The sequence below is a fragment of the Cynocephalus volans genome, chromosome 8 (assembly GCF_027409185.1).
Source record: "Cynocephalus volans isolate mCynVol1 chromosome 8, mCynVol1.pri, whole genome shotgun sequence".
Classification (NCBI taxonomy): domain Eukaryota; kingdom Metazoa; phylum Chordata; class Mammalia; order Dermoptera; family Cynocephalidae; genus Cynocephalus; species Cynocephalus volans.
This window is the reverse complement of record NC_084467.1, coordinates 96,328,203-96,340,811: the sequence shown is the minus strand read 5'-3', so window position 1 is coordinate 96,340,811 and position 12,609 is coordinate 96,328,203. Positions and strand designations below refer to the sequence as shown.

The 12,609-nt window shown below is 43.5% G+C and overlaps 1 protein-coding gene across 2 annotated transcripts in view; it reads right to left on the bottom strand.

The window, feature by feature from the left end:
- Nucleotides 1-5,581: 5,581 nt before the first annotated feature.
- ELAPOR1 (endosome-lysosome associated apoptosis and autophagy regulator 1) overlaps nt 5,582-12,609 on the bottom strand; it is an 86,641-nt gene continuing 79,613 nt past the window's right edge. For both annotated transcript variants that reach the window (XM_063105377.1, XM_063105378.1), the window contains 8 exons: nt 12,294-12,467; nt 10,078-10,258; nt 9,666-9,762; nt 9,068-9,169; nt 7,760-7,886; nt 7,502-7,680; nt 6,831-6,996; nt 5,582-5,650 (listed from right to left, as the gene is read on the bottom strand). In XM_063105377.1, coding sequence (XP_062961447.1) covers nt 5,582-5,650; nt 6,831-6,996; nt 7,502-7,680; nt 7,760-7,886; nt 9,068-9,169; nt 9,666-9,762; nt 10,078-10,258; nt 12,294-12,467 — 1,095 coding nt within the window. The remainder of the gene's footprint in view (nt 5,651-6,830; nt 6,997-7,501; nt 7,681-7,759; nt 7,887-9,067; nt 9,170-9,665; nt 9,763-10,077; nt 10,259-12,293; nt 12,468-12,609) is intronic.

The following is a 12,609-nucleotide window of genomic DNA, read 5'->3' as shown; positions in this document are numbered from 1 at the left end:
CCCCTCCCCCCAATTGGTCAGGCTCCCTTCTGGTTTCCCACAGTACAGTGGTATTTATTATACTGTTTCAGGAGGAACTGACAGCCCAGTTTCTGCTCTGGGCTGCCCACTCCCTTCTATGGACAGACACAGTAACAAAGGAAGTTGATGTTGCTGTCGTTGGGTAACTAGGGGAAACCTTTAAAATTAGCATGGGTCAGGGAAAGCTGCCAGGACCTGAGGGAGACATTAATCCAGCCTCTCCCTTTGGTAGCTTTGGAGTGAGGTTCAATTCACCCACTACACTGTATCATACAGGGAATTGCATTTTATGTGGGATTGTTAACTTCAGCACCAATACAAAATTAGTTGATATGTAATTTTTTTTTGTGGGGGGGGGGCTGGCCAGTACAGGAACAAAGTTAGTTTATATAGCTATTGCTTCCTGATTAAGATCAAGTGAAAAATTAGTTTATATTCCAAATTCTCCTTGGATAGTTCTTAAATTATCCATAAAGTTTTGTATTGCAACACTACATCAGTTTCTGTACCTCTTCAATAGTCATTGCTTGCTCTGTGGTTCTCAATCATTATTATTATTATTATCATTATTATTATTATTTTATTTATTTATTTTTTTAAAGATGACCAGTAAGGGAATCTTAACCCTTGACTTGGTGTTGTCAGCACCGTGCTCTCCCAAGTGAGCTAACCGGCCATCCCTATATGGGATCTGAACCCGCAGCCTTGGTATTATCAGCACCGCACTCTCCCAAGTTGAGCCATGGGCCAGCCCTTGGTTCTCAATTATTAAGTGTGTTAAGGTTTAAAACAAGTCCTAAGTATCTTCTTGCCTGGTCACCTGACAATGTGTCACTTCTTTGTCAGTGATTATGAAAACTTAAAACCATTCATACATTGCCCCAGCCCCTAACCCTTAATTTCAAGTTTGATTTTGTCTGTCACTTGTTTATTGCATTGGAATCCTGCACTGTATACAGTTGTATTGTGTTTCTGTTGCTTATAACAAAATACTTGACACTGGCTGATTTATAAAGAAAATGAAATTTATTGCTTATGGTTTCAGAAGCTACGAAGTCCAAAGCCCAGGGAACACAGCTGATGAAGGTGTTGGTGGTGACAACAGTGATGGCAGGGTATCACATTGTAAAAATGGCAGAGCAGAGAGAGCAGAGAGACTTTCTCATTAACTCTCTTTTTAAAGCCCTCCGAACCACACCCATGACCACCATTTTTAATCCATTCATTACGGCATGGTCCTACAATCTAATCATCTCTTCAGGGCCCCACCTTTCAATTACTATAATAGGATTTCCTACCCTCTTAACACTGTCACCGTGGGAGTCAACTTTTGGGGGGACATTCAACCCAAGGAAATGGTTAAATTCATGAAAATTAACAGCATTACTTCCAAGTAATTGTTTTTTCAATATTGTATCCCAGTGGGTGAGCCAGGGAAAGTTTCACAATGGGGTGACTTTGAAGGCTGGATGGGATCTGTCAGGTGAAAAGGAAGGGGAGGGGCAAGAACTGAGGGGAGAGCATATACTAAGTCAGAGGCAGGGAAGAGTTTATGCTTGAGGAACAGTCAGAAGCTCAGTGTAAGTTAGAGTATAAGCAGTGTGGGGAGAGAGCAGCCGGGTGGGCTGTTAGGGACCATGTTACTGAACCTGTTGGAGACACAGTTTCTTCCTGTTGTGATGGAACAGTGCCTGCCTCTAGGGGTGGTCTGAGAACCAAGGGAGACTACCATGAAAGTGCTTAGTACAGGCCTGACACAAGGAGATGCCAAAGTAACACAAGTTTCCTTTCTTACTTTCCTTCTTAGAGTTTGGACTTTATCCAATAGCAGGGGTGAGATTCAAAATATGTAACCACCAGTACAACCCAGGTATCACCCTATCAAAATAGATGTGGATCCTAAACAACAAACCTTGTAGTACAGATGGGTGCCTACTGATGATCCGTCCTGCCTGACAGCAGTAAGGAACCATCAGAGATTTTTGCACATTTGAACACCATCAGATGTGCTAGAAAAAGAACTCTGGCTGCAAACTGGGGGAAGGTTGACTACAGGAGAGACACTGGAAGAAGAGAGGCCCATTTAAAGGCTAAAAATTACTTGAAGACCCTGATAGAGAACACCTGGCACTTGGTGCCATTCAGACTGAAAAGTCTGTGAAGTCCCAAACTCATCTAGCTGAGAGAATTCTTTTTGGGGGTGAAGTGCCCCCAGCTAGAGTAAGGGAAAATACTGACACAGGAAAAATCCAGCAACCCTGGGAAATGTTAGGTCCTTGATATCCTCTAGGATTTTCTCCATATCTAGTCTTTATTAATCCATCCCATAGCCAAAGAAGCTAAGTTTACTTATATTTGTGGATGTATTATGTGGCTGGCTCATGCTACCATAGAGAAACCTGAACTGGAAGGGAAGGGAGCTAACATGCCAAGTGTTCTATGAATTATCTCTTTTGACCCTCACTCAGTCTTGGGAGATAAGGTATCATTAGATGCATTTTATTATTGTGGAAACTGAGGCTTTGGTCATTGACTGATTCCTCAACAGGTGGTGAGAGGCTTCTAGCCTAGGTCAGTCTTGCTCCAAAGTCTGCTCTTTACTCTGTCTTCCTGGGCATCTGGAATCCTTCTCCTCTTCAGTTTAAGCTTCAAAGACTGTTACCATTTTCCATTTACACATCCAGTCACCCAACTCATGTTCAAGAAAAACAACTTGAAAGGTATATTTTATTTCACAAAAAAATGTGACATGCAATACCCACCCCTCTAACAAACTATAAATGCTTGGATTACAGAGCAAAAAGAAAATCCAACTAGTCCTGATGAGACAAAAATTTGATTTCACAAAGCTGAAAAATCCGTCACAAAGTCTCTGTTGTATAAATATAGTCATTCTTATCTTTAAGAGAGTCAGACCAAAAAAAAGTTTTGTTGGCATAAGAAATCCCCTGGTCCTTGAATATACCACAGTCTTCATTTGTATTCCCAGCCAAATACAGGTGAATGACTACAGGATGAGAGTTATTTGTGTGCTCTAGGACTCTAGGTAACCAAATGGGATTTAAACATTTTATCTCCTGTGTTCACACTCCCTCTCCCAATAGCTTGAGCAAACGACTATAGCCCTGGGTCAAGGGCTAAAGCCTTTCTCCCAGAGAAAATCTAACATGTATCAGTTCTAAAATGGATGCACAACTCTGAGTATATTTAAAGCTATTGAATTGTATGTTTTAAATGGATGAATTGTATGGTATATGAATTATATCTCAAAGCTGTTAAAAAAAAATTTCTGACATGTCTAAATTGCTAGGAGAGTGATGGATGACCCTGATAGCATAACTCAGGAGTTCCTGACAGGTCACAGGAGAGACCCGTAGAAGTGAGCACAGTAAGGGGTAGTAAAAAGGAGATCCTTAAAGTATTGTGTCTAAATCAGTGGAATTTGAGGTTGCTCTGGGGGCACTCAGTTTCAAGATGTCAGAATAAAGAAGCCAAAGGGATATGTACTTTTTCCTACTGCTTTCAGGATAGTCTAAGGACCTTCTTTGGCCTTTGTCAGAAAAGAAAATCATTCAGCGGGAAGTCAGATGCCAAGGTGTTGCTGAGTCTACAGAAGACTTTAGGCTGGAGCTACATATCACCATTTGTTGGGGGAAATTCCAACATGGCCACAGGTTCTGAGAGCCTGCCTCCCATAAAAATAGGGAGAATTTGGATACTCAAAGAGAAGCTTCTAGATTTATTGACCCAGAGGGACTCCATACGATCACCGATGCTACTGATGGCCAGAAGTCATGGCACAGCTCCTGTTTTGACTGACTCTTGTTGCCAGGGCAGCAATGGCTAGTCAGATGAGCAAACCACTTTGTGGCAGACAGACCACTTAGAAACACTGTCTCCATTCTATACCTATCATATGGTCACCAAATAATCACTGTAGAAAGAACAGAGGCACAAACCATGGGCAACTGGGGCTTGACAAAGGAATGGTCATTCTAGCCTGATAGGGAGGGAGGGGAAATTGCCAATGGCAGAAAGAAAAAGGTAATTTAAAGTCTTGCTCTGGTTTTTCCATTCTAGATACTTAAAATTCATTGATTATGGTTGGTGTAAAAATGGGAAAAAGGGGTACAGAGGACACCCAATCCACTCACCTTTCAAAAGGAATGTTGCCAGAAATTGGAACCAGACGTCTTAATTTTTTTAGCGCACAAAGGAAAGGAGAACAGGAAAAAGGGAAGGATACGTCTTTTCAAGTATCCCAGTTTGGTGAACGCCTTGTTAAACTCCCCTAGCCTTCCTTCCTTGAAGACTGGTCTGATTCTGCAGCTGGAGTATGTGCCTGCAATTCAATTCCTTATTTAACCGGTCTGGAAGTTATTTACTCCATGGCTGAGTGGATGGGTTAAGCTTAGAAGCAGATATTATGGCCACCTCAGGTCCATGCTATTGTGGGCTGGATCCCCCAGTATGGCCCCATTAAAATCTCAGCCTCCTCGTGTTCTTTCAAATTAAGATACCCCGTGTTGTGATATGGCCCAAGACTCTAGGACTGAGGCACTCAAGGATGGGGAATTTTCCTTACTTGTAAAGGTTTGCCGTCTATGTGGGTAAAAGCCAACAGAGGGTAAAGTTAGAACATCCGAGTTTGGGGGCTTACCTGGTTCTCTTTAGTGTCATAGGGAGATGGTGGGAGGTAAAAACAAAAACAAAACAAAAAAAATGAGAATAGATACACCAGGGCTTTAGGCATTTTCTCAATGCACTTTCTCCTTTGGCTTCAGTAAGAATATTTATCACTTACTTGAAAGAAGGGAATGAGGTACCTGGTTTAAAAAACAAAACAAAGGGCCGGCCCGTGGCTCACTTGGGAGAGTGTGGTGCTGACAACACCAAGTCAAGGGTTAAGATCCCCTTACCATTCATCTTTTAAAAACAAAACAAAACAAAACAAAAAACCCTTCCTTATTGCCTCTCTTTGTGCTTATCAAGCCTTTTCTCATCCAGGCCTTACTCGCCCTGCCCTCAGACCATCCATTACACTCAGTTTGAGCTGATTATCCAGGAGAAATTAATCCAAGCTCCATGAAGATTGTCCATCAGGGAACCCTGAGACCCTCCTCACCCAGCCTCTCTCCTAAAGAGATCATGAGCTAAGGGCATATGATAAGGAAAACTCCCAGATGTTTCTGCCCTCAAGTAAGAGGACAGAGGAAGTAGTTTCTGTACTTGAGAAGAGAGAAATATTTTCATTCCGGAGCTATGAGAATTATGGGCAGACGAAGCTATGGCTCTGGCGGCTGGACCCTTTGGGGAAACAAGATGCAAGCAAGGGAATGTTATACAAAGCGTGGGTGTATTTGGCATATTTGGGGCAAGCAGAAAGGAGGGTTTGGGTACTCTATAAAAAAACAGAGATCTGAAATTCAAACTTCTTCTGTTAAGGCCACAGTGAAGAGATTTCCAGCCATGGGTGTTCCAGGAGGCTGGCTCCCAAATCGCCACAGGCTCACAAGGTGATGTCCAAGGCAAGAAGGCAGGGGAGGCAGGGCGGTGCCTCTCACAGGTCCATGTCTGGGCCTCCTGAGGATGTCTTCAATGGCACTGAGTCAAATCCATCAGGAGTCCTCTGAAAGAGATGGTGACAGGAGCTGGCTGCTGCACAGGGGCAAGTTTGGGGGACAAAGGAACACTTATGGAATTCCTGTTTTCAGTGGCTTTGTGGAAACATAGAAATGAGATACCTTCTATTCTTCTTGCTCCCTGCATCGTCAGTCAGAAAATAAGAAAAATCTTAAAAATCCCTTGCTTTGCATCTTTGCTAAATTCTAGAAGTCTCAGTATGCTCAAGGGTCCCAGGGTAAACTGTTCTATTGGTAAAAAATATCAAGGACTAGGGATGGCCGGTTCGCTCACTGGCTGAGCGTGGTGCTGACAACACCAAGCCAAGGGTTAAGATCCCCTTACCGGTCATCTTTTAAAAAAAAAAAAAAAATATCAAGGACTAAAGAGGCCAAGGGAGTCACCCCGGCAGGTCAGCACAAAGGGAACAAGTTTTGGCAATCTGGACACCTAGCCGCCATCCTTTCTTCATCATCCCTCTGGTCCTCTCCTCCCTCTCACCACTCTCCCCACCCACACTTGTTTGGATGAAGTGGTTTAGGGCCGTAGTCAGGGTGGGTGCTGCAGAGTGGGGCCGCAGAGGGCTGTAGCCCTGGAGGAGGTGCTTGGATGCTCTCTGCTGGCCCCACGCCCAGCGCCAGTGTTGTCTGTATTGCATTTATGAACTTCACACTCACTCACCCACCCACAAAGAGCCAACCCTCCCAGCTCAGAATTACTCAGTGGTGAACAGCTTAGACTTAGCTATGACTCAGCCTCCATAGGATGGGGCCCAGATACCTGGGGGACAGCACCCTCCACTGGTCAAAGGAGAGCCTCACTTGTATCACAAGTTGATCCTAGCGATCATTTCTTCCCCCCTCCAAAAAAAAAAAAAAAAGTGGGGGGAAGGGTGATTCTTACAATATGGATGGTTCAATATTCTTTTAAAAGGCCCAAACAGTCCACCAACTGGTGTGCATGTTGGGAGAGAAGGAGCCTGGTCAAGAGCAACCTTGGGCCCCAGGGGAAAGAGTATTAGTGTGGAAATACAGAAGGCATGACTTTCAGGGTGGGAGAGTAGAATACCACGAAGAGTAGGGAGCAGAGTAGCTGTCCCTGAACAGTGCAGGGCCATTCAGTGTCCTAGAAGTGGTGTCTTCTCCAGCCCTCCAGGCTGACCTGAGTGCACTGGCCAGGCCTCCTACCTTGGAGGTAAATGATTTGATCTTCCCAAAGAGGGACCTCTTGCTGGCAAAGATGAGATCATCTTCCACATCCTCGCCTTCCATGATGGCACAACTGTCAGCTGCTGGCAGGTCGCAGTCCTTGAGGGTAGCATTCATCACCAGCTTGGAGTACTTGTACTCCAGTCTAGGAAACAGGAGGATGGGAAAGACAAGACACCGAAATATAGGAATGAGGAGGAACGAGGGTGAGAGATTGGGCTATAAACAGATACTCCCATGCCATGGGTATGGAAACTGAAGCACAGCAAAATGGCATTAGGGCTGGGCATATAGACAGAATCCTGGTTCCCAGTTCAGAGATCAGTTTCGGTGATCTCAAAGCTTAATAGAAATATCGAAATCATAAAGCCAATATTTGTATTGTTAATAATTAATAACAAATTTAGGATATCTTTTTCTTTTGAGAATCTAACAGCCATTTGTAGACTGCCACATGCTACCCATCCCTCTTCAGGAGTTAGGATGATCAAGACATACCCTAGATAAATGGCTCAACAAGTCTCCAGCCAGAGTCACAGGGTCTGTGGCCAACTCCTGAGAGATGCCCCATTAATTTATACTCTCAGATGTTCTGTTTGCTCAATGATCTACTCCTGTCCATCCCCAAACTCTAATACCCCATCATGTACTTTTGATTCTTTTTCCAAAAGTAGCAGGTCAAGACGGTGAGCAGGATGGCAGTACAGGTGCCTGCAGAGATACCCACTTTCAGCCAGAAATCTATTGTTTTGCAGATGGTGACTCTCTGCTCAGGCAGGGAGATGCCACCGGAGCATAGCTTTGGTTCTCGCCACACGTAAGCAGTCTTCTGTTGGCAAGAAAAACAAGGAACTCAGATCTCACATTCCCTTCTCTCCTGGGAAGTCCCCATTCAGAGGGAAACTTACCTGCACCCCAGCCACACAGCTGCTGATGATAGCGTGGTAGTCAGCGACTGAGCAGAGTGGGCAAGCAGCCATGCTCTCCCACAGGAAGTGGAAGTTACAGCCATCACAGGTGCCATCGGAGCATGTGCTAGCAAAGCAAAAAGGAGACCTGAGCTCCCACTCACTGGGCCAGTGGGGAAGATCTGGTTGGAGGCCTCTGGTTGTCTCACAGCTTGCCTGATTCATCCTCTCCCTGCCCAGATTGATAGCCCTACCAGGATGCTTCCAACTAGCTCTCAACACTGGTTTTGATCTTCAAGTTTCCTGATGATAAGAGGCCTTCCCAGCCTCTACTAGGCTCCCCACCCTCTGCCCATTTATGTTTCTGCTGACATCAGATGAGAGTTAATGTAGGGTGCCTGAGCTCTAGCATGGATGTTCTGTCAACCCCTCAGAGGCTCTTGTCCTCCCCATGGACATGTGACGTTTTGCATTTTGATACATCTTCCAGGGGTGAAGGGGGTTGGAGTTGATGTGGGATTCGGGAATGGACTTCAGATCATGGATATCTGTTAAATACTTTACTGTAAAGTTTACAATGGCAAGAACTTTACTATGAAGTTTACAACGGCAAGAACAGTGATTTTCCACTCCCACACCACTGCTCAGTCAGCTTTGCTCCCCTGATCAGTTACTGTTTAGGAGCAACATTTCCCAAACTGTCTTCCTCAAGACACTAGTACCCATCAAGGTGTTAGTTGGTGATATGTGGGGGAAAAAAGAAGAGAGGTGGTATCCTGTGGTCATGTTAATTTGGAAATTCTTGATTTAGTGCACTCAGCTATGAAACTCAGAATTGTATCTTTTAGTTGCAAGAGATTCCTAGGACCCCTAAAACTTTACTAATCCTAATAACAGCCAGACACCACAAGAAGTCCTAAAGTCTCACTGTCTCATTTAATCCTCACACAACTCCTTTAGGGAACTTATTACGATGCCCATTTTACAGATAAGGAAAAAGAAACCTAGAGAAGATAAGAAATGTATCCACGATAACATAGCTAGTAAGTGGAGAATCTGATTCAAATCTGGCTCTCAGCTCAAGTTGTTAGCTGTTGTGCTATGCAGCTGCCACCATAATGGGAATGTGGAAGTAGTTTTGACTCTTCCTTCTGCCCCATTCAGGGTTTGGGGACATGACTGTGCCCCAAGAGCCCATTAATGGATTTCAAACTATTTTCTCTTTTTCAGTAATCTCTGGCTCTTGGGATGGAATAAGTCCAAGGAAAGGAGACTTTGGCCTTTGTTACACCCCTTTGTAAGGCTTACTGTGGCATCAGTATACTTCCAGGGACAGTTTTGAGTGGATTGCATCTGATGCGAATGGTGGTTGATCTCCCAGAACTGCAAGACTGGGTCACATCATTGGACCTGCAGAGAAAGTGAGCCCCCGTGGGGGGACAAGTCACCCAACCATGTTATTGGAGAGCCACTAAGTGAAGTCAACATAGAATAATTCCCTTGCTGGATAAGTCAGGACTTGGGCTCTAGCCTGACACACAGGGAGTGCATAGGCCTTGGTTTATACATGGAAAGAATGGGAATCAGGAGATCTAGTCAAGGGGGAACACACTGGCCTAGGAAAGGCATGGCTAGCGTACACTGGAGCCTCCTTAGGCTGGAAGGGAGGTCTTCTGTAGATCAGCCAATGTTTCTCCCTGCCTCCAGGGCAGACTTGCCCTAGCAATACCCAAGAAGCTGGGATCATGGAACACCCAGCCTTTATCTATCATGACTGGGCAGATCTCCTAGACCTCAGACATGTTCTGGCTTTATAAGTAGTAGGTGGCTACGGAGGGAGGGATGCCACAGAAGTAGTGGAGGAGTCCTAGGTTTCATTTGCATTAACCTGGCCTCTCATCTTCACCTATAAAAGAAGATCACGTCCGGTATTCCCAAGGACTCCGGGTGGAAAAGTTCAGCTGGGGAGATGATTCCATCCAGAGTCATATCTGTTGTCACCCCTGCCAAATTAGAGCTCCTAATTAGTTCTCACTAGTAGCATTAGCTGGCAACTACTTCAATTCTTTCAATACCTGACAACATCCAATCTTACTTCATCTCATCACATTCCAGAATGGCTCATTAATGGGTGAACCAAAAGTTTGTCAGAGGCCCCAAGGGCACTCAGAACACAGGATGGACTAGAAAAGAGAGGTCAGGAGGTTGGGCCCCTCATAGGGGCCTTTTACCTCCTGGCCTGGTAGCCTCACTCTCTCTTACACACACACGCATGCACATACACACTCAAACAAGGATGGAGCAGCTGTGTTACTCACCAATAAGTCGATCGGCAAGGCTGACGGGCTGTGAGGACACCCCAGCCTTGTAGCCTGTCACCTCTGAGGGGATGATGACTGCCTGGCAGATGTAGGCTGTGATGGATTTGGAGAAACCTGACTCACCCTCAGGAATCCGGAGGTCAGTGACATTGTCGGTGCATGTGGACATTTTCTTACCCTGGTTGTGGGGATGATGATATGGGGAGGAAGAAATGGGAAAAGGCGAATGAGCACAGAGGAATTCCTAACAGGGAACAGTTTTTTTCACATCTAAAATTTCAGCCTTCCAGTGTATGTTGTGGTGGAGTGATTAATCCCAGGTCTAATGACAAGACATTTAAATAATTGAAAAAAAAAAAAAGAAAGAAAGAAAAGCTAAAAATGAAGCCTAGGTATCCTAGGGTTTGGAACTCTGGCCCAAACACTGGGCTCCCAGTTTTTTTTGTTTCTTTCTCCTTCAATCTTTAACAATCCTCACTGTGTAGAAGTCTGGAAGATGGTGCGAATTGAGACTCTTTCCTTGAGCTTTTATAATAAAGCAAATATTGAGATATTGTTCCTTCAAGAATGTTAAATTTACAGAATATCAGTATATAACTTGTTTGCTAATGTAAATCATTTGTTCAGTATTTTAAATTTAAGCGAACTAAATAATTATAACATAACATTTTCAATGTTATAAGTTTTATTACAAATGGAGCTAAATCTCATGTCTCTTAGCTTTTTTCTAGATTGTAAGAAGTAGATGAAGAACTTGAGAACAGAAGGAAACCTTTACATTATAATATTTTGTTTTTGAACTGAGGGTCAATAGTGTGACAGTGTACAGTAAGGGTTTCTGAAAAGAATAAAGGAGCAAAGAAAAAAAAAAAAGACACATTCTCGCCAAATTTCCCATCTGCACTCTTTCCCAACTCAGTAAATGAAACTTTCCCTACATCAGGCTTACTTTAATTATTTTCTTTTTCTGAGTTGTCACTACATGTTACATCTGGGGCTTCAGTTTAACCTCTTCAAAGACCTCTAAAAACAAGTAGAGTCCACCTATCTCTAATTTTTCATAAATTAGTTTATTTCTTGACAAGTTCTCTGTATAAACACATATAAACTTCTCTCCATGCTGCAGAAGAGGGATAGAAGCTGTATGACGTAAAGGCCTTCCCACCACACATAGTCACAGTTAGGGTGCAAATGCTGATGACGCTCTTTATTATGTAACATCTGAAATGAACTTTCCAACCGCTAATCATGGCTTGTTTGCTATTTAGTCAAGTGCAGTAGCGGTGGGACTACCCTTTACATTTCTACCTTTGAATTTTGGATCCAATTTTTTTTTTTTTTTTTTTTTTTTGCAGCTGGCTGGTACGGGGATCCAAACCTTGACCTTGGTGTTATAACACCTCACTCTAATCAACTGAGCTAACTGGCCAGTCCTGGATCCAAAATATTTGCAGCAGCATGAAATGGCTGATGGTGACCGTCTTTCCTTTTCTTAAAGTCTTTCATGTTACTTTTTTATTAAAATTTTTGTTCTGTTTCTTTTTTTCATTATTATTATTACTATTACTTTTTAATTTTTGGCAGCTGGCCAGTACAGAGATCAGAACACTTGACGTTGGTGTTCTCAACATGGTGCTCTGACTAACTGAGTTCACTGGACAGCCCTCATTATTATTATTTTTAATTGACACATAATCATTGTACATATTTATGAGGTACAATGTGATATTTGGATACATGTATACAATGTGTACTGGTCAAATCAGGGTAATTAGCATATCAACTCAAACATTTGCCATTTCTTTCATGTTACTTTTGCACTGTCAGCAAAGATACATGAAGATGAACTACAAACAATTTATTTTATCCAGCCTCTAGAAAATGAGGGACAAATTCAGTGATTACTGAAGACTGCTTTTTAAAGGGGGTAGTGGGAACCTTTTTCCTGTATATTTTTTTATACAGTCACTTTGAGGGAATAAAAGTCAGGTGAGAGTAAATAAATACCTTATTTGAAACATTTTTATTTTCCTCAATGTTTATAATCCAGATGATTTAATTTTAGGGAGAATTATAATCATTTAAAAACCTTTTAACCTCCTTGATCCCCTGCTGCCTGAAGGTTTTCTAGCTTTTCTCCTGAGTCCGTCTCTGGCCTCTGACCCACTGGCTTCCCTTCCTCACTTCTCACACTGTCAATGTGCACACATTACCTGGTTTCCACAGAGACTGAAGGTAAAGTGATGGAAATATCTCAGCCCTTTGGAAGTGAAGCTTGGCCCTCCTGCCAGAGTGACAGTGTTTGCCAAAGCTGAGAAGTTGTAGTCAAAAGTCCTTGCCGGAGTGATGTGTGAGAAGGTGCAGTCGTTGTAGCATAGAGAGTGGATCTGAGGGGGAGAGGGATCGGGTCAGACCGGCTGTTTGGACAGGGCCTTGAGGGGTGACAGTTTTCTCCTGAGCCTGGTACAGCCCAAATGGGGTGAAAGACGAGGAAGTAAGGATTGGGGGTGGTCATTAAAAGAAGTGAAA